Source organism: Ceratotherium simum, chromosome 4 (genome assembly GCF_057802395.1).
Source record: "Ceratotherium simum simum isolate JZ-2026a chromosome 4, ASM5780239v1, whole genome shotgun sequence".
NCBI classification, from domain to species: domain Eukaryota; kingdom Metazoa; phylum Chordata; class Mammalia; order Perissodactyla; family Rhinocerotidae; genus Ceratotherium; species Ceratotherium simum.
In genome coordinates this window covers 45,342,686-45,368,315 of record NC_141903.1, presented here as the reverse complement: position 1 = coordinate 45,368,315, position 25,630 = coordinate 45,342,686, and the positions used below count along the sequence as shown (strand labels likewise).

The window sequence follows — 25,630 nt, the reverse complement described above, 5'->3', positions numbered from 1 at the left end:
GATGGGTTCAGACAACAGAGTTTTAAATGGAACCTCTCAAAGTTTGATGAGAAGCCAGAAAACAGACTATTTTCAGTAGCTTGGGTCCAAGCAAGCCATAAAGGCCAGAGCATGGTCTTAGCATTACTTGAAAGCAATGGTTCTCAACTGGGGGCAAATTTACCCCCTGGGGGATCGTTGGCAATGTCTGGAAACATTTTTGATTGTCAAGACTAGGGAGGAGCAAGGTGCTATTGGCACCCAGTGGGTAGAGGCTAGGGATGCTGCTAAATATCCTACAAATACACAAGATAGCCCCCCTATGAAAAAGTAGTATCCATTCCAAATGTCCACAATGCTAGTTGAGAAACCATACCTTAAAAGTTACTACTTTCTAAGAAGAGGAAACCCCTAATATCTAAAATCTAATATTATGTTTAGACTCATGAGCCTATCTTCCCAGGACCTGATATTAGGGAAACTTTGTTCATAGTGTACATATGCTTTTCTAATTCCAGTTAATTATAGTGCCTTACAGTGTTCATGAGGCAGAGGATTATTTTATTTGAAGGTGATCGCTTTTATTTGCTTAAAAACAGAAATCCACAGTTTGAATAGAAAGTCTTGATTTTTACTCTTAAATCTCTTTATATTTTGCAATTCCCAGTCCAAGTTTTCCCAGAAATTGACTTGAGATAAAGGGAAGCCAAAATCTCAAATGCATTACTAGAGATATTGTGTTCCAGGGGACTGAAAAAAACATGAAATACTGAGTCTTGGATGGCCCTCCTAAGTAAGCATTGAATTCTGCTGCCACTCTTAAGAGTATCTATCAGCCTGTCCTATTGGTTTTAAGATTACTGCTGCTATCCTCGAGGAGGCTGCATGCCTCTGCACAAGGCCAACAGGTATCGCGTCCCAGCAGACTCAGCCCGGCAACCCTGTGTCCCCAAGGACAACCTTCTAGTCCCTGAGAACACCGCTCGTTCGTCAAGTCCTCAAGAACACAGACCTCCTCTGTGGACTAGAGCACGCGGGCGGCCGAAGCAGCTCAAGGGGCGGTGAGGACACCACGGTCTCTGGGCACCGTCGGAGCCGCGGCGGGAGGGGCCGCGCGCCGGGAGGCGCGGCCGCGCGGCCGCTGGGAAGGTTGGAGGGGGCGGTCCGGGAGGCGGGCGCAGGCGCTCGGTGGCGCGCGCACCCCGGCCCCACCACCCAGCTCTCCGTGGCGGTCCGCGCTCTGCCGGGGCGGGGAGGAGGGCGCGCGAGCCGCGGCCGCCAGGACCCGCCCCTCCGCCTTGCCGAGCGGGAGGGCGGTGCGGGGAGGCGGGGCCGCGGCGGCCGGCCGTGTCTGCGCCTCCGCGGCCTCGGAGCTCGCAGACGCTCGGGGGAACATGGCGGCGGCGGAGCCGGCTGTCCCGGCGCTCCCCAACAGCGGCGGCGTGGGCGCGGGGGCGCCGTCGGGCACGGTCCCCGTGCTCTTCTGCTTCTCGGTCTTCGCGCGGCCCTCGTGCGTGCCGCACGGCGCGGGCTACGAGCTGCTCATTCAGAAGTTCCTCAGCCTGTACGGCGACCAGATCGACATGCACCGCAAATTCGTGGTGCAGCTCTTCGCGGAGGAGTGGGGCCAGTACGTGGACCTGCCCAAGGGCTTCGCGGTGAGCGAGCGCTGCAAGGTGCGCCTCGTGCCGTTGCAGATCCAGGTGGGTCCCCCGGGAGGGCCGCGCGCCCCGCCGCTGCTCCCGGTCCCCGTGCGTCCCTGTCCCCGCCGCGCTCCTCAGGTGCCCCGCGCCGCCCGGGCGCCGGGCCCTGCGCGCCGCGCCGGCTCGGAAGGGCTGCGCCGCTATCGCAAGCCTCGGGGACGGCGCAACGAATGTGCCTGTCCAAAGGTGACGGTCACCAGCTGTCCTCGGCCGAGGCGGGGGCGTGGGCCTCCCAACTGGTTTCGGCGTGCGCGAACGCCCCCACGTGTGTGGTCCCCAGCTGCCCGCATCCGCTTTGTGTGCCAGGAGCAAGTCTCAGGCTCCTGCGTAACCAAAGGGCTGTGCTGTAGTAGCTGTGTTTTTGCTTGGGGGGGTGATGCAGAATAGGGGGAAAGAGATTGTGGGAAGTAATGGCCCTAGGGTTTGTTCCCCAGAGTTGTGTTTACCACTTGCGGAAACACAAACTTCAGGAGTCAGACCCTTTCCCCTTTCTCTTCCCTGGCTTTTCCTTGAGCTTAAGCCTCCCCTAGCCTTAAGAGAAATAAGCCTCTTTCTTGTAACTGTCAGCTGAATCTGTTGATTACAAATGCGTCGCTTACATTGAAAAAGTCATTTGACTCCAGGATCGCAGTACCTTCTTAAATACCCAACTTTAGCTAGACCATGATTTCCTGGTCTTGCTGGCTGAGAAAGTTGTTTTTGCTGAGGATTATTTTATAGCTCTTTAATATTTTTTAAAAAGCCTTGCTGTAGTACTACGCGGGTCAGTCTCCTGTCCTCTTTTTCTGCTCAGAATTCACTGGCGGATTTATATTTTTGAAAACAAAGAACAGACGGTATATTTTACACACTACACCATCAACATTTTTCTTTACTTGAGAAACTGTTAAGACATTTCTTCGGAAGACCAAACTGAAATGTGGGATTCGGGGTTAGAAGGCATTTTAATATTCAAATGTCATTTCCTGAGGATTATTCTCAAGTTTTTTTTTTTCAGCTGTAGTCGGCTGTGGAACGGGTCTTGTTTCGTATCACCCCAGCACCCATGCCAGAAGCATGGTACAAAGCAGGTACTTTAACCTGGACAAAGTTCCTGTGTTCAGAGGATGAAGGCTGTGAGATTCCACCGTCGGCCCCTGGAGAGCCTAGAGGGAGGCAGATGGTCTCTCATACCCGAGAATTTGCGCTGCTATCCATATGGAGAATTTGGAGAATTGTGGTTCATAGGTGTTTACTACCCCCCATTTTTATATCTTCAAGAGTTTTCATGGCTGACACCTCCCTGCAGCCTTGTCAGTCTGTTTAGATTATTGCTGCCAAAATACCCCAGAAGGTGGATGCACCTTTGACAAATCCATTAATAAAGGCAAGAATCCAAATGCTGAGGGGGTCTGGAGCTATACTGAGATGCAGATTTCTTCCTGATGGATTTCCTGTGGTGGCTGGGAGGGAGGGAGGGCTATTACCTAAGAAGATGTTATGCCAAGCGAGCGCCCCCACATCTGTAAGGGTTTTTTTTTCCCCTCAAGATAGGATGTTTTTATTTTGAAAAACTCAAGGCCTGGGTCTGACAGCTCTTTTTAATTAAACATTCTGGAACTTAATAATGCATATGTGAAAACCTGGAATGTCTCGTACATTTTCAAAAGACATTATATAATTCAGATCGCTTGTGGCTTTGGAAATATTTTGCTTGGTAGAAGAGATAATATATAGTTAACTTTTTGTGGTGATGTTTAAAATAATATAATAATAACACTACTCTGTTCCATCCTTTAAAAAATGTTATTTTTTTCTCACTAAGTAGTCCAAGAATTGTTAGGCATCTGTTATATAACACTTCATAGATTTTTGAAGTATTTTTAAATGCTTTTCTTTTATATTATCTCATTTTAGTAATCATAATATTTTGACTTTTAGCTGGTACCTCCTCCAGCTTAAAACTAGATAATGTGAAGGGATACACAGACATACACGGCATATATGTCCATATACCTATTCTGATACATCTTTATTTCTATGTGAGAAAATCTATAGATATACACGCACACACATATATGTGTATATATGTGTGTATATACTCTGAGAAGAGAGAAGGAAGATAGCTCTTCATGACCATTTTACTGTATTTTTTTGGAGCCCAGCTGTATAATCGTAGAGACGTGGACATTTTATGGCTAGGCAAGACCATAGAGTTTGTTTCACAAACATTTGAGTGGCAGCTCTAAGTGCCTGGCACAGTGGACGCAAACATGGATAAGACCCATGTTTGTTCCTTACCTAAGAACCTAAGTCTCTCGTTTTGCAGAAGAGCAGAACACACAGGAAACTGCCCAAGGTTCCCTGGTAATGGTGGAGCTAGCAAAGCATCAGAAGCTCCTCCCTTATAACTGACCATAGCATTTATGTTTTCTTTTCATGCTTAATGAAAATACCAAGCAGAATGGGAAACAAGCCACAAACTTGAGCTTGTAATATCATTTGTTTTGGTGCTGTTCATTGTTCTTTGTAATAGATGCCTGTAACTTAGGAAAACTGAAGATGGCCCATCAGTGAGGCCGTGCTGCTGGGGATGGTAGGCCCCATCTCCCAGAGGCAGGGACAAAGAGCATAAGTTCGACCACATGTCGTCCACTGCTTAAATAATGTGACTTGTTATTTCTTCAAACTTAGGCCTTAGAGCCTCTGTGGCCCTGGCTCACGTCCTGTATATTCTAGAATGTATTCTTAATTTACATAGGGGTCTGAGTTTGCTTTCATGCTTGTTCTGACTACTATTGCTGGTGACCTTGTAAAACACGGTGGTTGCTTGTGCACCCGTGGTTGGTTAGCAGTTCTGTGGAGGCTGATCTTTAAGACCCCCTATTGCCAGTATTAGGCTGCGGTAACTTCTTAGTGTCTTCTTTTCTGAATACTCTGTCGACGTGACTGTGAGTGTCTGTTGACAGCTCAGGTAGCTGAAGACAGCTCATGTTTCAAGTATGCTTAATGTGTCTTCAGCTTTGTCAGAATGCTTGAAGTCTGAGAATATTGAGACACAGGGGAAGAAATGTAAATGAGAGGATTATACAGTGGGAATTTGGGTCATTTTTATGACTTACAAGTTTTAATTTTTCAAAAGGTATTTCCAAGTTTTAACTAATGGAAACATTTAACCCTGGAAACTCACCTAAGTTGGATATCATACCACCAGCAGTGTACTTTCCAGCTTGTCACCAGGGAAGGCAGAGCCAAATAGAAGAGAAGAAATGGACATTGTGAGAAGGACGCCGGTGAGAGGATTTTGCTTCTGTACGTAGGAGGGAAGGCTCTGGCAGCTTGTGCGGGCAGAAGATAAGGGCTTTCCTGGGAAGGTTATTTTGACCTTTTCCTGAGATGGTGAATTGGAAAGGGATTCGCCTCCGGCTTTCACCTTCTTGGAAGTTTATTACTACTCTTATTATTTTAAACAGGGGCATGGACATTTTATAGCTAGAAGAGACCCAGAGTTCATGGTGGGAAGGGAGAGAGGGCAGGGTTTGGAAAGAAGAGGGAAAAGAATCTGTTCCCCCTTGGGCTTGCTGGTGCAAGGTGGTGATTTTTGATTAGGGAAGCTTTACCGTGGGAGCGTGTAGGAGGAGCAGGTGGATGAGCTGATGCTCAGAAACTGAGTGGAGAAGCAGGAGGGACATATGTCTTGGAGGTGGACAGTGTCAGGGGCACTGAGGGGAAGGGTCCTGAGGGTGTGCTATTGTCTCCACCCCATTGGTTTGATGGGGTTGGGTGTGTGTCACTTCTAAAAATTTAACATTCCAGATTATTGCTCAAAGTATTGTATGCCTTTTGTCCCTTGTGGATACATTAGAGGCTACCTGTAAATAAACTGTGTTCGAGAGTGGGAGCTATGATCTCTGTTTGGAAATTTTTTTCTTTCATTTAGTCAGTCGAGAGGAATCCAGTGTAGATTCAGATGTCACTGTGTTCCTGGGATCCGGCCAGCTTCACCTTCACCCAACCTGAGATAGAACCTTAAGAAATCCCTCAGTCCTCAGTTCGAGGTGGGTGGAGACAGCTGGTGTCCCTTGGGGAGTTAGAAAGCCCATACTTTGATAATCTAGAGTTGTAGTATTAATGCCAGTAACATTAGTGTTCTCAATAGATGAATATATGTAGAAATAAGAGAGAAATAAATATTCTTTTGTAGCCTAAATTAAAAAGCCCAAAACCTGTTTTGCTAGGAACAGATCATGTAATGGTAAGTCTGTTGGTGACATCTGGAAATCCACTTTATGAATCATTTTCTTAATTCTGCAGACTGTGTTAACATAGCAAGTTAGGCAATATTAGTATTGCTATATATATATATTTATTAGTTTAAAGGATCTTAGTGGCAAATGGTATTTTAGCTTTATTACAGAAGAAGTTTTTTAACATGTGCTGTACTTTTAGACTGTAGTGTGTGTTTCCTATATGAAGGATGTCACACTGTAGTTACTGATTGATTACATGAAGCTCATTTAATCCTTGAAATAGCCCTATCAGATAGATACTATTTTTCTTGCTTTGTTACAGATTAAGAAACTGCTGTTTGGAGATGTTAATGATTTTCCTGATTTCATGTAACTGAAATTAGTGAACTGGAGATTTGGACTCAGATTCTAATGCCCATGGGCTGTGCTGTGTAGGGAGCTTGTAACCCAGGGGAGCCACATTACAGACCTCTGTTTTAAATGAGTCAGTATTGGAGGAAGGCCCACTATAACTGTGGTAATCAGTAGTCAGATTTCCTTGGAAACACTTCTCAGTGAAATAATGATACCCTGTATTCCTTTCTGGACTCTCTCCCAAGCAGATCATGCCTATTTTGTGACTGTAAGAGACCACAAAAATTTTGAAAACATCACATTTACAATTCCAAACTTTAATCATTCCTATAAAGATATACAGTTTACTCTCTGTAGTAATTCACTAGGGGTCTGCTGTAACAAAGTAACACAAACTGAGTGGCTTATACAACAGAAATTTATTTTCTCAGAGTTCTGGAGGCTAGAGATCAGAGTTGGTTCCTTATGAGGGCTGTGAGGGAGAGTCTGTTCCATGCCTCTCTCCTGGCATTTGGTGGTTTGCTGGCAGTCTTTGGATTTCTTGGCTGATAGACACATCACTGTGATCTCTGCCTTCATGCTTACAAGGCCTTCTCTGTGTCCAGATTTCCCCTTTTTATGAGGACGCCAGTCATGTTAGATTAGGCACCCACCCTACTCCAGTATGGCCTCATCTTAACTCACTATATTTTCAATGAGACTACTTCTAAATAAGGCCGCTTTCTGAGGTACTAGAGGTTAGGAATTCAATATATGAATTTTGGGGGACACAATTTAACGTAAACACCATGGGTTACTTTTATGGTAAGAACAGAACTGGTGCACAATGAATCACTAAGCAAGACCTGCCACCCTCTGTATGCCTGTTCTGAGCAACTGGGATAAGCAAGAGGGGGACACATTCCTTGCAAGTCTAGCAGCCCTTGTTAGAAAGTGGTCAGAGCACATTTAGTGGTGAAGGAGGGTAAATACTGTCATGATAATGGTAATAATGGCACTGGTGGATGAAAAGTCTTTTGAATATGAATTCTAAGGTCAAATCCCATCTCTGACATTTCTTAAGAAGGTGGACAAAAAACTTGTACTTGAAATTGATCTGTTAAGCTCTTGCTTGTGGAGGAAGCCATTGGCTGCGATCAACTTTTTGTATTTAAATATGTATACTGAAATATGTATTTTTTATGTATGTGTGTATGTGTGGGGATATATGTACATATACAGATATATGGAAGTGTGTATATACACACATACATTTTTTATATGTGATTTCCTCATGCCTATTGAATATGCATTGATCTGTAGTTGCTACACTTTTGCTTGTGATTGCATTTGGTTAAGTCCACTTTTATTGTTTTGTTTGTTTATTTTGTTTTGGTGAGGAGGATTAGCCCTGAGCTAACATCTGTTGCCAGTCGTCTTTTCACTGAGGAAGATTGGCCCTGGGCTAACATTCGTGCACATCTTCCTCTATTTTATATGGGATGCCTGCCACAGCATGGCTTGACAAGCGGTGCGTATGTCCGCACCCAGGATCCAAACCTGTGAACCCCAGGCTGCCGAAGCGGAGTGTGAGAACTTAACCCCTATGCCACCAGGCCAGCCCTGGGGTGGTGCGATTTTGAGAGGAAGATCATGAAGGTCATTCTCATCACCTTACGTCAGGGCTCCATACTATGAACATCATTGATTATCTTCATCTTGATCACCTGGCTGAGGCAGTGTTTGCTAGGTTTCTTCACTGTGTAGTTACCCTCCCCACTCTATACTCTACTCTGAGGAAGCAAATCATTAAGTGCAGACCACATTCAAGGGCGTGTAAGGAGTTAAACTCCTTGAGAGGAGAGTATCAAGGCATTTTTGATTCACCAAATTATAACCAGTCATCTCTTTGTAAAAACATACTTTGCCACCTTATCTCTATGGTTTCTTTGTTTACTGAAAGTTTATAGATAAGTTCCTGTACTAGAAAAGTTTTGCAGAGTAGTGAAGATTTCAAGTAGTGAAGATTTCTGACCTCAGTCTGAATCTAATATGGCGTAAATCTGATGTGGTCCCCTGCCCAGAACAGGATACCTCACAGCTGAAATGAGGTACAGGGAAGCACCGGGGAACAGGAACTCCAGGACACCACAACTCTGAATTTTTAGGATTTCTGGGTAGGTAAGGTTTTATTCCTTGAAATATCCCAATTTTGAATATTTTGACCATTTGATGTTATAGCCCTGAAATATCATATAATTTAACATTGTCTTAATGAGTGGTTAAAATGACGTTGTCCCGATTTTTAAGTTATATACAGCTTGTTACGCCTTCACTAGAGGTCTAGACTGTAGAACTAGTTGAGTTTTGATCTGCTGTTATTCTATCTTGAAACTTTGCTCTGTTTCAAGCTCTCATTTCTTGGTGCTATCAGTTTGCCTGTCTCCAGCCGTTTCCTTTCTGATTTGCCGTTTATAACCTTCTGTGAATTTAGAATCCAGACAAGTAAACGTGTTAGGAACGTATACAGAGGTAGTCACTACAGTCTGAGGTGAGAGCGGAGAGCTGGAGATCTAAGTGAGTAAGAGCTGTGCACGTTAGTGCATGGCTGTACAACGTAATTACTCAACTGCCCGGGAGTGTTATTTTGCCTGCTTGCTGGTTTTCTCTTGTTGTAGAATGTGAGCTTGGCTAAGTTGCATTACTATCGTTAGAAACAGGCCAGTTGCAGGTAAACTGCTTTTCCTAGTGTGTCCTAAACACATTGTGGATGACCAGGGACGCACGGTTCAGATTGCTAAAGAGAAAATATACAGATTCTGAGCCTTTTGAGCCGAGATTTAATGTTTACTGAGAATTTAAAATACATAGTCATAAATAGTGATTGGTTTTTAAAATAGTACCCTAAGTACTTACATACACATCATACTCACTGTTTTTGAAAATGACCAAAATGGAGGCATAATACTTGGATTAAAAGTTTAAGTAAGGAAATAGCCGAAGATAGGATATGTAATTAAGATGCCCGAATATTTATTTTAATCATGCTCTATTGGCAAAGTAGGAAAACCCCATACGTAGTGCTAGAATTAGAGATGGCACTCCCAATCTGACATGAACTTAGTGTTGGATTGCACATGGTTAATCAGTGCACATGTGTAGAGAGAACACCAGAGGGAGGTTAAAGTGCCAGAGTTCCTCAGACCAGGACATAGATAAATAAAGTGCAGACTGATTAGAACACTCATACTATTAAGGATAAAAGATTCCTTTTAATGATTCACTTAATTCCTGTAGTAATTGTTTCATGAGAGTATGCCATGTGCAGAGGTACTAAGGCAGAGTCTAGGGTCAGGCTAGTGGTGAAGCCACCACTATGTAATCAGGACACAGGTTCCTCTAGAAAATTGTTAATAATGGTTATCCATGGGTGGTTTTAGAGAGAGCAAAATGGGATAATGAGAGGTTTAGGGGTGTCTAGTGAGGGTAGTGATATGGGTTCATTCATGACCAGACTGCATCCTCTACAGAGCTTTCTGTAATGTGAGAAGGTAGAGAGAAAAGCCCCATGGACTTTTAAGAATCCAGTGAGATTAAATTCTTGTATTCAGCGGTCATTTTCGCTTTTCGATAGATCCATACTGGGCCCAAGTTGTTAGAGAAGACCAACTACAGCAGTTAGCAGCAATTAGTGTAAAGCTCGGTAATCAAATACCCAATTTTCATCTTAACTCCTTGACTTTCCTGAGTGCGATAAATATGTTTAAGAATGCAAATGTCAAATTTATGTCTGGTTGTTTTTTTTTGTTTGTTGGTTTTGTTTTGGTGAGGAAGATTAGCCCTGAGCTAACATCTGTTGCCAATCCTCCTCTTTTTTGCTGAGGAAGATTGGCCCTGGGCTAACATCTGTGCCCATCTTCCTCTACTTTATATCTGGGACGCCACCACAGCATGGCCTGATAAGCAATGCGTAGGTCCGCACCCGGGATCTGAACCTGCGAACCCCTGGCCGTTGCAGCGGAGTGCGCGAGCTTAACCACTACGCCACCTGGCCAGCCCCTGTGTCTGTCTTTTTAACACTGGTGATGTGCTTGGCATCATATCATTGCAGTTTTTGAACTCTAGGAAGTTATTCTTGAGAATATTAATATTTCTGTCTTCATAGCGGTAACTCTGGATTTGTTTCTGTTTTTTTAGTTTTATGTTACATAGTCTCTGCTACAGACTATTTTAAATTTTACTCTTTGTTCCAGTAAGCAATGCCATCATCAAGTTTAAGTTTTTTACTAATGTGAAATTTTTTCTGATTTTCAGGTAATATATATTTTTAAATAACATTCGAGAAATGTTTTTAAATAGCATTTGGAAAATGTAAGAAAGGTATAAAGAAAAAATATTACCAACATCCCTAGCTCTCTAACTGCTTGTTAATATTTTCATATATTTGCTTCTACCTTTTATTCATATATTTACATTATTGAAATACTATTGAATTGTGCTTTATTTTTAAAACTAACATTAGATTATGAGCATTTTTTCTTAGATGGTACAAATTCTTTGAAAACATATATACGTATTTTAATTGGCTAAAAAATGTTTTGTCATGTGTATGTGTTCAAATTTGTGAAATCATTTCTGTATTGTTGGCGTTTGGTTTATTTCTAATTTTCACTGTTAACAGCAATTCAGTGAACATCTTCATGAATAACTTTTTGGTTCTATAATTCAGATCATTTCTTTTGGATAATAGTTGTAGAAATTGACTTACTGAGTCAAACAGGAACATTTTTCTTCCTTTATTGACCTCCACTGAAAATAAATGTCCTTGTATAACAAGTGCTAAGTCATTTTTTTTCCTTTTTTTCCTCAGCTCACTACCCTGGGAAATCTTACACCTTCAAGCACTGTGTTTTTCTGCTGTGATATGCAGGAAAGGTTCAGACCAGCCATCAAGTATTTTGGGGATATTATTAGCGTTGGACAAAGACTGGTATGCTTGTTTATTTATTTATTTCAATTTGCTAAAGCATGATATACCTTCATATATACACATATATATATATTGCTAATTGTCTTTGTTTTGTTTGTTGTTCTTTTTTTTCAGTTACAAGGGGCCCGCATTTTAGGAATTCCAGTTGTCGTAACAGAACAGTACCCTAAAGGTCTTGGAAGCACCGTTCAAGAAATTGATTTAACGGGTGTGAAACTGGTACTTCCAAAGACCAAGTTTTCGATGGTATTACCAGAAGTAGAAGCAGCCTTAGCAGAGATTCCTGGAGTCAGGAGTGTTGTGTTATTTGGAGTAGAAGTAAGTACCTGTTGTTATCTTTTGGACACAATATTATTTGTAGAAAACTTGATATTTTCAGAATGCAATTTTGCATGTAGAATACCATGAAGGTGGTAATAATGATGAAAAATATCCACCATTTATTAAGTGTTGACTATTTGTATGGCACTGATCTAAACACTTTATTAATTCATTAAACCCGCACAGCAACCTAAGAGCTAAGTACTCTTGGTCTTCCCATATTATAGATGAGGGAAGTAAAACAGAGAGATGCCATATAACTTGCCCAAGGTCATACAGCTAGTTAAAGGATGGAGCTGGATTTGAATCTAGATTGATTTCTTGGGCTTTTATTTTAAACACTACGTTTGGAGCACATTTTCAGTAAAGGCATTATTTTTATTTATGTATTGTAAGATTTCACCTTGGTCTTATTTTTGTGCTAGAAAAACCTTGGAAGTCTGGAGTTCATTGTCCCACACATTTGCATCATGTACATACTCATGGATGAGAAAAATACTCATGGATTCCCAATGCTGATTTAAATTGCTTTTTGTTTGATTTGGGTTTTTTGGATGTGTACAAACAGAATATAAGTATTTAATCATAGCTTTTAAACAACTATTGAACTAAAATTTAAAAATCATGAAAAAAACTATAAAGACGGTGAAATTCAAATAATAATATTAATTTAATATACCCATGATGTTTTCATAGTAGATTTTGTAGTAATAGTTTTAGCAGTAAAAAGATGCCTCGGGTTTAGATGTACATTAAATATTTCTGTATTTTGACTTCAATAATGACAATATAGAGGAAGCCTATTTGTATAAATATGTCATACCAAATGCTGTCGCTGACTTTTGCACTTTTTTTGCTGGTTCGTCATTATTAGACCTCATGCCTAATCAAAATCGTCTTTGAGCAGTCCTCCAGAGCTAATTCTAATGAGGTGTGGGTTGATAATTCTCCAGAGCTCTCTTGTCATGTGAAGATAAGGTTGGCATTGTGATGTTATTGAAATCTGCTTTCATTGGTTGTATAATACAGTGATTGTTGGAGCATGTTTTTACTCTATTTGTCTGCTAATGAGTTGTTACAAGTTAGTACGTACAAAGATGGAATCTACACAATATATTTGCTGGTGATTGTATACTAGGTATTTTTTGCCTGTGTCACAGGTTATTTTTAACTTGGCCTACGTTTACTTCTAATGACTCCGTTTTCCCACTCCTTTCTCAGTCAGCAGACTCATTCTTTGTGTTCGGCACTTGGTGTGAATTCAGAAATAAACCCAACTGCCAGTGGCATCAGCACTGAGTGGTTGTGGTCAGCCGTAGGAAGGTTGTCCAGATGACATAGATGAAAGTCTTTAAAAAGATTCTCACAGAGCTCTAAGAATATGTTCAAGGTTCCTAGTATGAGGGATAGTGATGTAATCCAATTTCTGGCTTTACAAAGAGGAAACTGAAGCCAGAGATGCTGTTTATGCTCGAGATCACCTACCTAGAGGCAAAACTAGATGTAGGACAAGGTCGTTAGACCTGTGGTGCTCATTCTGCTCTATCAGGTTGCACATTTGTAAAATACTTTTAGTTTGCCGTGTTATTACATACGATTTTTAACTTTCCCACTAGACTCATGTGTGCATCCAGCAAACTGCTCTGGAGCTCGTGGGCCGAGGTATTGAGGTTCATATTGTTGCCGACGCCACCTCATCGAGAAGCATGATGGACAGGATGTTTGCTCTTGAGGTAATTGTCCTGCTTTGAAATAAATCATTTATCAAATTTTCCAAATAAATTTGAAGAGTATTGAATGTTTAACAGCAATGAAAGATTTACCTCTTAAATTTGAACTTAATTAACAATATCAGACTCATTGATTTCCAGCGTCTTGACTGTGCACTGACTGACCTTTGAGGTCTCATTCCCATATCCTATTTTATATCTTCTGTCTCCTTAGATCTAGATTTCTAGTGATGCCAAAAGCTCCTTTATATCTTTTATCATTTTTGCTGTAGTTTTATATGTGAACTAAGCGTTATTCAGGAAGCTTAATCTGAACCATTTAGAGATTTGCAAATTAAAAACAGTTCACCTGGGTTTAACTCAGCCAAGATCTATCCAAAGACTCGGGCATAGTGGGCCTACACCTGGTTCAACCTTATATTAGGTTTCCTTAGACTTGAATTTCTGGAAATAGGAGGTATGCCTCTGACTGTGGACACCACTCACAGTGTTTCATAGCTGTTTGCATGTCAAGACGTACCATCGAGTTGGAGAGCCAATGATTCATTCTCAGTGTTGCATAACATTAGTTTACCTAAGCATTTCCTTATTCCAAGACTGTTGAAAAGCAAACTACCACATAATCCTTTGAAACATTCACTCCATATTGTGGATATCTCTCTCTCTCTCTCATGTTTAATTCTAATTCTGTAATAATTTTAGAGTAATATACATGTGGTTGAGTTTCTGAGTTCTTTAACTGATATTTTGTTGAGAATGGGAAATATAGTTCTTTTTTGAGACCCTCCAGCATTCCATGCACAAGCTGGCCCATGAACTACTTTTTCCGTAGGATTGCTAAATCATCTCTTTAGCCTAGTCTTATCTAGGGTGGTGAGGCAGGGCAAATGAGAAAGAGTAGTCCGAGAAAAGAAAGGAGAAGGTTTAGTGGGGAGGGCTGATGCAGAAGCGGGGGAGGTTGCTGGCAGCAACAGTAGTTTTAAGGCCCTGGTTGGCTCTCCCTTCTCTGTTATTCCAGAAGCAGTGAGTCCTATATTGGGATTACAGGTGAAAGTAATTTATTTATTTTGTTCATCTATTTTTAAGTCCTTGTGGACTATTTTAGACATGTCTTTATTACAGCATTTATTACAGAAAATTTTGATTCTTGGAAATTCTGTCTTCTCACAGAATCAGAATGAAAATGTAGTCAGCTATTTAGCATCTGAACCTCATTCTTTGAAAAGTAGTCTGTAATCTCAGGGATTAGGAGTCCAAACAGGGTGGGGATGATATGGGTTTGAATGCAGGTTCTGGCATTTTGTAAATTTGTGTCTTTGGGCAAGTATCTAATATCTATGCCTCGGATTTCTCATTAGTGAGATAGAAATAATAATAGCCACTACATGGGAGGATTTTTGTGATGATTAAGTGAGATAATGTATTGATAGCACTTAGTACAGTGCCTGACGCAGTAAACCCTCAAATGTTAGCTGCCATATTTATTATTATTTGTTGTTGTCTTCGTGAGGTTAGTCTTATCAGAAATATATAAGCGTAATACCTCCAAGACCAGAAAGGAATAGTCTTGAGAAGTTCTGAGGAGGAAAGGAAAGAGTGTTGCCTCGGGTTAGAGTGTTGAGGTTGAAAGGGAAACAAGAATCAGGTCAGGAGGTGATGGGGGAAATGTGCCACATTTCAGACCTTTCCTCTTGGTCTTAATTTGATATGGAGGTGATTTAGTTTGTCCCTACATTATTGGGAGAAATGTTAAGTTTTCTGTTTTAGTCTATGACTATGAAAGTTAAACAGCAATCTGGCCAGCTCCCCTTCTTCTCTATTCCTTTATTTTTTTTTTATTTTATTTTTTTTTAAGATTTTATTTATTTATTTTTCCCCCCAAAGCCCCAGTAGATAGTTGTGTGTCATAGCTGCACATCCTTCTAGTTGCTGTATGTGGGACTCGACCTCAGCATGGCCGGACAAGCAGTGCGTTGGTGCGTGCCCGGGATCCGAATCCGGGCCGCCAGCAGCGGAGCGCGCGCACCTAACCGCTAAGCCACGGGGCCGGCCCCTCTATTCCTTTAGAACACAACTACTTAGGATAATTCTGAGACTGTCCATATTGCCTGTTAAGATCATTATACAAATAAGATTGATAGATAGCATTATTGAAACTTCTGTTCCAGGGTCTGTGGGTGTATGCTTTATTCAACAATTTTTTTTGAGCACCTGCCGTCTGTCAGGCATTGTTTCTTTCAACTAATAATTGTAGAGTAAATGCAGAATAAAATAGAATAAAACCCTTTCTTGTACTGATGTCCTTGTACTTCTAGGGAGTTGATAGTGTTGCTTGGAAATTTAGTGGGTTTAGTCTTGTTTTTTCTCCCCTGCCCTCTTTGAGGCTGTCATGGCTTTGTACTCATGCATTTTTAGGTTTGTGGGTCAGAGCATCCTTTCCTTTCCTTTGGCCTAGTTGAACTGGTTTTGCAAGTGTAAGGGAAGAACTTCAGAAGCCTATTAAGCCATCTACCCATGTGTATTAAACAGCTGGGGTTTTAATTGCCTCTTTTTAAGCCAGGGTGACCTGACTCGCAGCATCAGTGAGGGTTGTTGGCCTAGAGTGGACCAGACTCTGGTTACCAGAGCACTAGGGAAAGCTAGATATTTTAGATGGGCTTCTTCGTGGGTCATCAGATTTCTTCCTTAACCTGGGCCCAGTTTTCTGTCCTTCCTGCCTCACTAAGGAACTAGAAAGATTAGTGAGAACTGACCTTCGTTGGCACATTAGAGTATATAAAGCACTTTCACAGACACTGGAAGTGTGTGATTCAGATTCAGACTGTCATTGCAAGTCCACTAATGCAACAATGAGCCGTAAGGAAGGCAGGAGGGCAGCCAGCTGGTGAGGGTGAGGGCTGGGTCTGAATGACTGGACGGTCACACAGCTCAGCTGCAACTAGTCTTATGCGTATCCCCTGCCCTTCTGTCGGAAGCAAGCACACAGTCCTTTGGGATCTCTAAGGGTTTTGCTATGATAGCCAGGAGTTGACTGAAAAGCAAGGAGGAGGAAATAGTTTCCAGAAGTCTTTAAAACACTCAGAGATAACTCACTCTCTGATATTTGTCCCAACATAAGAGCACTGGCAGCCTTGGTTTTTTTTCCCTCTTTCCTACATAACTCTGCTGATTTTTCATTTCTAGAGAGTTCTGGTCAGCTGCTCTGCACCCTGTTCTGTACAAGTTGTTGAGGTCCAAGCTTGCTTTCTGATAAGTAAACTACGGCTTATACTCCCTTCTATGTCTTTGGGGACAAAAAGGAAGAGTCTGCCAGTGGGAAGGTTGGGCCTGCGGATCTATAGCCATCTGAGGGAGGATTACTTTCACTCCACTGGGATGTCCTGGCTGTTCAAGTGATTCCTTCTTTATGACGAGGGGCTGATCTGAGTCTTTCCCTCTGTTTTACCTACGAGTTGTTTCTAGTCGCCTCATCTTCCATGGTTCTTGCAGTGGATGTTTCTTGGGATAACAGTTGACCCATTTTCCCCCTAGGGTTTCTGATAACAAATACATCCAGAGAATCTCTGCCCTAGAATTCTCTTCTCGTCCCGCTCCTCCCCTCCTCCCTTTGTCTCCAGTTTCTTTTCTTTGCCCTCCTCCCTCCCTTCCTCTTTTTTCTTCCTCCCTGCTGTGTACCCTCTCTCTCCTCCCCTTCCTTGAGATTTCTGTCCTTAGTTCTTTGTTATGATTCCCCTGGAGCAATTTGGCAAGGACATTTTTGACCTCTCAGTGAAACTTTAGACAGGCTTACATTTTATACTCTTGTTTAGTGATTCTAAAAAGTTTATGATGGTGGCAGTGGTGTTGGTTCTATTATCATCCAGGGGCACGTTCTTAAACCTTACATGAGGCTCTTTTCTTCTACCACTGATCATTTCTAGACAGAGGAACTCTTACTTCTGGGAAGAGTTCACATGCTATATGTCAGATGATTGGAGACAAAAAAGAAGTTAAGAATCATCATTTTAATTCCTACAGTAGTTATAATGTGATTAAAAACTGTAGTTATATGAAATTGGATAATAAATTAGGAATGAATAGAAGTATTCTGGACAGCTACAACTATATTCATAGCATAGCTAATGGAGCTTTAGAAGTATACTCCTATGCTTTTTTTTATTTAATAAATAGCTACTGAATGCCAGGCATAAGTATTCATACACATCATGACCTAATACATTATCTCAGTTAAACTGTAGAGTGGAAAATATGGATGAAGGCACCCTTTTTATCTTGATAGTAGAAATAGAAATAAAAGAGTTTAATACATTTAGGAGTAAGTCAGAAGTAGCCTTTCGCTGAGTTAGTGAATGAGTGAAAGATGAAATGTAAACTTGCAGATAGTGTTTAGGAAGTAGCAGCAATTCCAAGTGTCCAAAGGTTCAGTGATGGGGATATAGCATATGCCATTCGCTTCTCTCTCGTCTCTCACGTTTTACAGTCGTTAGCCTTGATTTCCCTCCTGTCCTTGTCATATATAAACCATAATACTGGCTACCTGTTTTCTTTTACTCGTTTCTAGTCCGTATTATTAATACTGAGAAGAATCCTAATGGGTTTGTAGTGTGGCCAGTTTGGAATCTGTCCCCGTCATTGAATTTGATGGTATGACTAAGGACCATGGTTTTAGTGGGAGACACTAAATTCTTGTGTCCCGGTATACTTGTTGCTGTTTTAAAGTAGTGTCCATTCCCATGCTTACTTCTTATTTGTGTTTATCTTCTTGTAAAAAGCGTCTTGCTCGAACTGGGATTATAGTGACCACGAGTGAGGCTGTTCTGCTACAGCTGGTGGCTGATAAAGACCATCCAAAATTCAAGGAAATACAGAATCTAATTAAGGCAAGTGCTCCAGAGTCGGGTCTGCTCTCCAAAGTATAGGACATTTGAAGGACTGGAATACTGCTCACCATCAGGTGACAGGACTGTAAGCCTAGACAAGCTCTTGTCTCTACTAGAATTAAAATGTTAAGTCAAAAATTGGCTCCTTTTTTGCGCCTCTTAGTAAAACTTAACAGTTAGAACATTTGGGTACCAGCGTTTAGTTACAGATGTCAAAGGCTTCAGGTGCTGCTTACCTTCTTTTTTTGTTAATGTGCTTTTATTTATTAAAAAAAATTATAACGGAGGTGCCTGTTTTGTCTATACTATATACGCTGATCGTAACTTTTAAAAGTGCACACTCTTGTGAAGTTTTCTTAAATTGTGCGCTTTAAAGAAAAAAATGTAGTGATAGTGGTTTGACTTTTGTATTATTGTAAGATGTGTGTTATAATGTTAATGTGGATTCAGTGCTTTTACTTTCAGGTTGATTGAAATAGGATTATTATATGAGAATTTAAAAACAGGATTCTGGATCATGTTACCCCTTTCCCTCACAATAAAGTCAGCTTACTTGTTGAGCAAGTTGTGTTGATCTAACCAGGTGAAATTATGTGAAATAGTTATGTATCTTTCTTGATTATGCTAATTTTCTTATTCTAGTCAACATCACTAATTCTCTGTTAATGTTCTCTTTTTTTTAGCTGAATCCTTTGCCTAGAAAGACTCATTGGGTCATTGCTTGTTTTAATTTTGTAAACAGATGGGATGATTTGCTATGTCATAAGATTAGTGGAGGGCTGTTTTAAAATCTTTGAAGTATGACTTGAGCCGAATATCGTTACAGTCATCTTGAATGCATCTTCTCATGTGCACAAGATTTAGCAAAAAGATAAGGCTGATAAAATGTAGTTTTAAAGTGTCCATATTCTTGTTTGATATTTTCTCCACCTACCCTCCAAATATTATAGTTAATGCAAAAGGCATCAGTAATGATTTGGTAGTGTTAATTTTGTAGTCTTTGCTACCTTTCAATAAATTTATTTTCATTAAACACTTATTAGAGGGTTTTAAAACTTTTATTTTAATGTGAAATATGGAACATTGCTGTCTTTTATATTAAAGTAATTAAAGAAAATGTGTTATGTGAATGAAATTATTCTGTCCTCCACAACATGGCTCTGAATACTAATCCAGGGATTCTGATATTTATTTAGAGGTATCAGATTTTGACATTAATAATCTTTCAACTCATGGGAATTTTCAAAGAAGGGAAATCCTTTGCAGGTGGTGGCAAATGGATTTTACTGAAGGGCCGCCTTCATTATTTAAGAGCAGTAGAAATGTTTGTTTCTTTTGTCAGTGGTAACAAACAACAACATAGCATTCTTCTTGTGGGTGCATTTAGATATTTTCTTTTCCAGCAAACTTGTGTGTCAAAAAAGAAGCAAAGATTCTTCCACAATTTAAAATAGTTTTTAATAAATTTAACCTAGTGCTTCTCAAATTTTAGTATGAATGCAGATCACCTGGGGATCTTGTTAAAAGCTGACTCTGGTTCAGGAGGTCTGGGGTAGGGCCTGACATTTTGCATTTCCCAAAAAAGGCCGGTTTCCACCAGTGCTGCTCAGAAGGGACTGCACTTTGAGTAGCAAGGATTTAACAACACCTGTTTCCCTCACTGCACCCAGGCCCTTCATTTCTCGGGAAATACCACTGCGGTGAAGCATTTTCACAGCCGAAACCAATTCTGTGACCCTGAATTAGTTTCCTATGGCTACCATAATAAATTACCCCAGACTTAGTGGCTTAAAACAACACAAATTTATTCTTACAGTTCTGTAGGTTAGAAGTCTGAAATGGGTCTCCCTGGGCTAAAATCCGTCTTTCCCACTAGATTGTAAGCCCCTTGAAAGCAGGACCTGTGCATTTTCTATACTCATTCTGTAAACATATTTTGAGAACCTACTAAGTTCTAAACATCGTGCTATGTATTGGGGATAAAACGATGCCCCTATGGTTCTGGTACAAAATCAGATAGATCATAACCTCTCAGTAAATGTGAATTGAATTAAGTTATGTCAAAGGTTTGGGAATGTCAATATAACACTTAAGTTCAAAGTAATATAATTGTGAATTCTGCCTTCTCCCTTCTTTTTTGCAGATCATGCAGTCAAGGTGAAAAGGCCTTATTATTATAGGAAAACTGAATTGATTTTAATACATTAGGCTTTGAATTTGGAAGTGTTTATAATTTTGTAGGATAACAAAATTCTTTTAACTGATGTAAATAAAGAACTTAGAACATAAGCAAAAGAATAGTCCAGTGTATTGAATTGCAAGGGAGTTAGGAGCAGGATCAAGATGCTTCATTTATTGAAATGGTAAAACATTGTAGAAATTTAATCTGAGATTTAAAGTAATAAAAGTGATAACTTATTTCAACCAGGAAACCAAAGGCCCTGTTACATCCATTCAAATACCACATTTCTTTAATTAGGTGGAATATTTCCCCTTTTTAAAAGTTGATATTTGGGTAAATATGACTTTAGAGCTGGGTGGAACTTTAAAGATAATGATCTCAAAGGTCCATTTCAACTCTAAAATTCTAAAATGGTTTTATTTTACAAATGCAGCTTGTGAGGCAAAGAGAAATGCCTTTTCTAAAGTTGCACAGGTGGTTAAAGGCACAGCAGGATGAAAACCAGCTTACTTAACACATTGTCCTGTACTTCCTTACATTAGTTGTTAATGCTAAAAAATATCAGGAGGAAGAACAATAAAAGGATACATTTTACAATTTATAAAACAGTACAGCCGTTTCACATCAGCAAAGCTACCATTACATACTTCCAGTGCTGATAGCTTTCCCTGGGCCACAGTCTTCAATCTAGTCTTATTTCTTTCCAGGTCGTTTTCTCAAAATCACATTTCCTAACTAATTTGGGAGAATGGCTGATAATATGAAAATTATCATTTTCATGTCAAATAACTACAAAACAATATTCCAACATCACTGATGCTTCCTTAATCCTCCATGGAGCATTACTGTCACTGTTTAACCCTTGATTAGAAAGATTTTAAAAATCACTAAGGTACCATAATGAAATATATCAATTACTTAGATATGATTGAAATGGATTTTTTAAGTAATTGCAGTTGGCTTTTATTTTTTTTTATTTTTTTTCTTGCTGAGGAAGATTTGCCTTGAGCTAACATCTGTTGCCAATCTTCCTTATTTTTTGTTTTTTGAGGAAGATTTGCCTTGAGCTAACATCTGTGCCAGTTTTCCTCTATTTTGTATGTGGGTCACCGCCACAGCATGGCTGCTGACAAGAGGTGTATGTCTGTGCCCAGGAGCTGAACCCGGGCTGCCAAAACAGAGTATGCTGAACTTGACCACTAGGCCACGGGGCTGGCCCCCAATTGACTTTTAGAAGTCTTATATATTTCCATGTTGCTTTTCTTTATCTTTTAAGCCTAAACAGCAGACCATTTAATCAACAAAGTCTATTTTTAGAAGAGATTCAAATCCAAAATGGTGGTCAAGTAAAATAACGTATTAGTTCCTATTGGAGAGATTTTAATCCTGATTTTCTTACTGTAGAAAACACAATTCTGAAATGGCCCCCAAGGTTCCCACTGTGGTGTACACACACCTTCTCCCAGTTAGGCAATCAAACACTAATCTCAGTGTGGGGTTTTGCTCAGGTAATTAAGGTCTCAAATCAGTTCACCTTAAGATAGGGAGATGCCTTTGTGATCCCGATCTAATCAGATGAGCTGTTAAAAGGGACTGGGTTCTTCCTGGTAAAAGAGATTGAGAGTGTGAGAAGGCTTCCACAGGAGAGAGGTTCTCCCCTGCTGCCTTTGAAGATGGAGGAAACTACAAGGCTAAGAATGCGGGCGGCCCGCAAGGAAACAGGGGCCTAAGTTGTGCAACCATAAGCAACTGAATTCAGCAAACAACCTGAGGGCAGGCAGATTTCCCAGAGCCCCTGGGAAAGAAAGCCATCTGGCTGACTCCATTTCCTCCTTGTGAGACCCTGAGCAAAGAACGCAGCTATGCTGTGGCCAGACTTCTGACCTACAGAACTGTGCAGTAATAAATTTCTCTCGTTTTAAGCCACAAAGTTTGTGATAATTTGTTATCCAGCAATAGAAAACTTAATATACTTGCTTTTTTGGTTGTGTTTTTTTAATTTGCAATCATGTTTACATGAAGAAAAGGGGGAAGGAACTAAGCGGGCGCCATCAAGAGAATAAAATTTGTCTCGTATTTTACATTCCAATTAGCGATTATTGATTTGTTTCCAGAAAAGTGGGGCGGGGAAGGAAAATGTATGTCCTGTAGTCCATCATGTTAATAATACAGCGTTTTTCATTGTAAGGTTAGCTTTTTGTATTTTTCATTGCAGAAAATAGTTAACTTAGAGCACACCTGTCATATATGAGGCTTTATTTCTTGATATAATTGTTAGTTGCACAGTATATTTTTCTATTCAACTCTAAAAGTCACTTGGCTTCCAGACTCATTCATTGTTCTCGCAGCTGCTTCCTTGTTAAATTGTTCCTCCCACTTCAGACAGTAAGTGCAAGAAACGGAAGGTGATGTGTCTCAGACCTTATGTTAATACACAAGTACTCGTTGTCAACATGCATTGAATACATGCAGCTTTGAATTGGGCTTCTGGAAAATGCATATTGTGCTTTCAAAATAGTCTGTTTGGCAGCCCCAACTAAAAATGTGGAATGCTTTGTAGATTAAAATGTTGGAAATGTGGAGATTTTTCCAAGAAATAAGACTCTAGAAAGAAAACATGAGACATATGAAGAACGGAGGTGTAAATTGTTAACGACTACCCAAATGTTACCATCTTTTTGGTTGTGTTATTTACATGCCAATAAGTATTTTATTCTTCTGGAGAATTTGGCACAACTTAAATACTGTGTGTCCTATGATGTCAGTATTGGTTTTCAGCAATTTATTCCTGCAGGTAGACTGCATAATTTAGATATAACATTGTGTGTGTGTCTATTACATACCTTTTGGAATTAAAACAATGGTTGGAGTTGTTGGTAAAGGGAGTTGGCAGGAAGGAAGAGAAGAATGGGGGGATCCTTTTCATACTGGAGAAAGAACCACTAGTTATGAGATGCATTGTATAATTGAAAGCATTAAAATGGTAGACCTGGCTTCATTCTTAACAGCTTTGATACCTGGAGCTGATTTTTCATCTGCATGGTGAAGAGATTGGACTGAACTGCATCATGTGTAAGGTTCATTGCAGGTCTAAATGCTATGCTTCAATTTTCTAATTAAATTGAACATTTTTTTGAATACCCATCATATTAGGAAATGTACCAGGCACCTAAGTGCTTATGTCTATTAACTCAATTCTCATAACAACCCTATGATGTAACTGAAGAACTGAGTGAATAAGTAACTTGCTCAAGGTCATCCACCTGATTGGAAGTGGAGAGGCTGAGATTTTAACTGCAGGTTTTAACCTGGAGTTTAGAAACTGTGCTGTAACTGTTATGTTGCACTCTCTCTTGCCGTCTTGTGAGCCAGACACCATGCTAGGGAAACGGAACAAGTCATAACGATGCATGAAGCTTGAGTGGCAAATGAGAATTCTTTATTCCCAAGTTTTTTCTTTATTTATATAGACAACCTTCTCTTTAGTCAGATTTGCTATAAATAGCTGGATTTTTTGAAGACTTAACATTTTACTTTAAATCCTTGATTTCTTTTATGTTTTTTTTCTTGATTTCTTTTAAAGAGCTCATTGAGAAACATACAAGTTCCACTAAATGCCAACTATCTTGCTTTCTTTAAACCTTCATTAAATTGCTTTAGATTTGCATTAAAAAATGCAATTTTCTTGGTCAGAAATTTTGTCAACTCACCCACTCTCTGTATTCAAATCTTTCAGAGATAAATAGAAGCTTATTTTACTATGGTGAATATTTGTTGACTTTGACAAATCACTTTCTGCATATTTTAATTACAAAATAACTATACTTATCTAAAACTAAAAACCTCTCTTTTAAATACCTGAATATTTTAGTTAGCTTTAAGATCAGTGAGATATCAAGTCTTCAATGACTTGAATGATTAGGACCAAAATTAGCCTAAGAGCTTATTAGAATTAAGAGTAATGGAAAACACATATACTATAGCCCTTGCTTTCTTTGCATATTGACCAATCTCATATGTTCTGAGTAGTTCTAATAAAATCAGTTGCTACAATAACCTGTAAACATGAATTTCAAGCTAAAATTGGTGTCAGCTTGGGATTTGGTTTTACTCTTCTTACAAGCTAATAAATTAGCCTGTTGTTTCATGGATGCTGACAGAAGAGATGAAATTCCTGGATCAGAGACAAAGGACCTTATTATTGACAGCAGGTGAGTAGTAGCATATTTGCATTGATTCTGTTTGCCCTCAAGTCCCAGAGCGGTGATGCAATGTGTGCCAGATGGATGCCATGCACTCAGTGGCTTTACACTGAGCTTTTATAGCAAGCAGTAAGCAAGCCTGCTCTTTGTCCAAAAGGAGCTGATACCGCATCTCTCAAGGTTACCACCTGCATAATGGCCTAGATGGAAGTGTTCAGGGCCTCGAAAACACGGCACACTCAGCAAGACATGGAGGAAGGCAAGAAGCCCAAAGAGGACTGTATCTCACAATGGATAGGTGCAGTGTACTGTAGTGGAAAGGGCAGAGTCTGGCAGGCTCCTGATTCTTGTCCAAGCCCTCTATAGCAGCCTTCAACAAGCCTTCCTTAGAGATTTCTGGGTTCTTTCATACAGGAAATAGAGTTGGATGAGATCACAAGTATCTACTCCTTCATCTAAATACTAGGTGTTATACTTTTCTGAAAATCTTTATTTAAAATAAGACTTACAGGTTGCCTAAGGCTAAAAGTTGAGTCTTAGAGAATTTGCACATAACCAAGCAACACAAACACAATATGGCTGACTGCCCTCAGTGTTAAATGGATTCTGAGAAGAGAAAATGAATCATTGTAATTGTTCAATCAAGGATGCCTTTTATAATCTTAGGAGAACTATATCTTAGAAAATACAAACACCATTACAAATGCATGACTAAGAAAGTTTACCTCATTATCTTTGATAACCATAAAAAAATCCAATAATTGCTGAAGGCTGAGAGCTGTTGTGAACAGTTGAAAAATAAACATCTATGGATTATCTGGACTAGCTTAGAGATATTTTAGATTGACTGCATTGTTGGAGATAAATATTTCAAGAACAAATGAAGGAAAGCTCATTGCTTAGTCTTTTGAAACACATTTTATAGATTTTTAGATATTGGAATAAATCCTGAGAATACACAGATTTTAAGTAGTACTCTGTTTAGATCAGCTTGGTTGGTCAAAACTTCTCAAAATAGGTTTAGCATCTCCTCTTTACTCCTTGAAGATGTCTAGTCTGTTGAAAGACCTAATAAAGATGT

General features: G+C 40.0%; 1 protein-coding gene across 1 annotated transcript; it reads left to right on the top strand.

Annotated features, from left to right (window-relative positions):
* Positions 1-1,314: 1,314 nt before the first annotated feature.
* Positions 1,315-19,204, top strand: ISOC1 (isochorismatase domain containing 1). Its single transcript, XM_004420244.3, has 5 exons — positions 1,315-1,682; positions 11,115-11,234; positions 11,349-11,552; positions 13,172-13,288; positions 18,058-19,204. The coding sequence occupies exons 1-5, from the start codon at positions 1,374-1,376 to the stop codon at positions 18,202-18,204; spliced, it is 897 nt and encodes a 298-aa protein (XP_004420301.1). The 5' UTR covers positions 1,315-1,373; the 3' UTR covers positions 18,205-19,204.
* The last annotated feature ends 6,426 nt before the right edge of the window (positions 19,205-25,630 follow it).

What these genes read in the sequence shown, in the direction of transcription:
- ISOC1 (XM_004420244.3), top strand. Translation starts at nt 1,374, where the DNA reads ATGGCGGCGGCGGAGCCGGCTGTCCCGGCGCTCCCCAACAGCGGCGGC. An exon ending in TTAGCGTTGGACAAAGACTG is followed by an intron (nt 11,235 to 11,348) that starts GTATGCTTGTTT and finishes CTTTTTTTTCAG; the next exon opens with TTACAAGGGGCCCGCATTTT. An exon ending in ACAGGATGTTTGCTCTTGAG is followed by an intron (nt 13,289 to 18,057) that starts GTAATTGTCCTG and finishes TCTTGTAAAAAG; the next exon opens with CGTCTTGCTCGAACTGGGAT.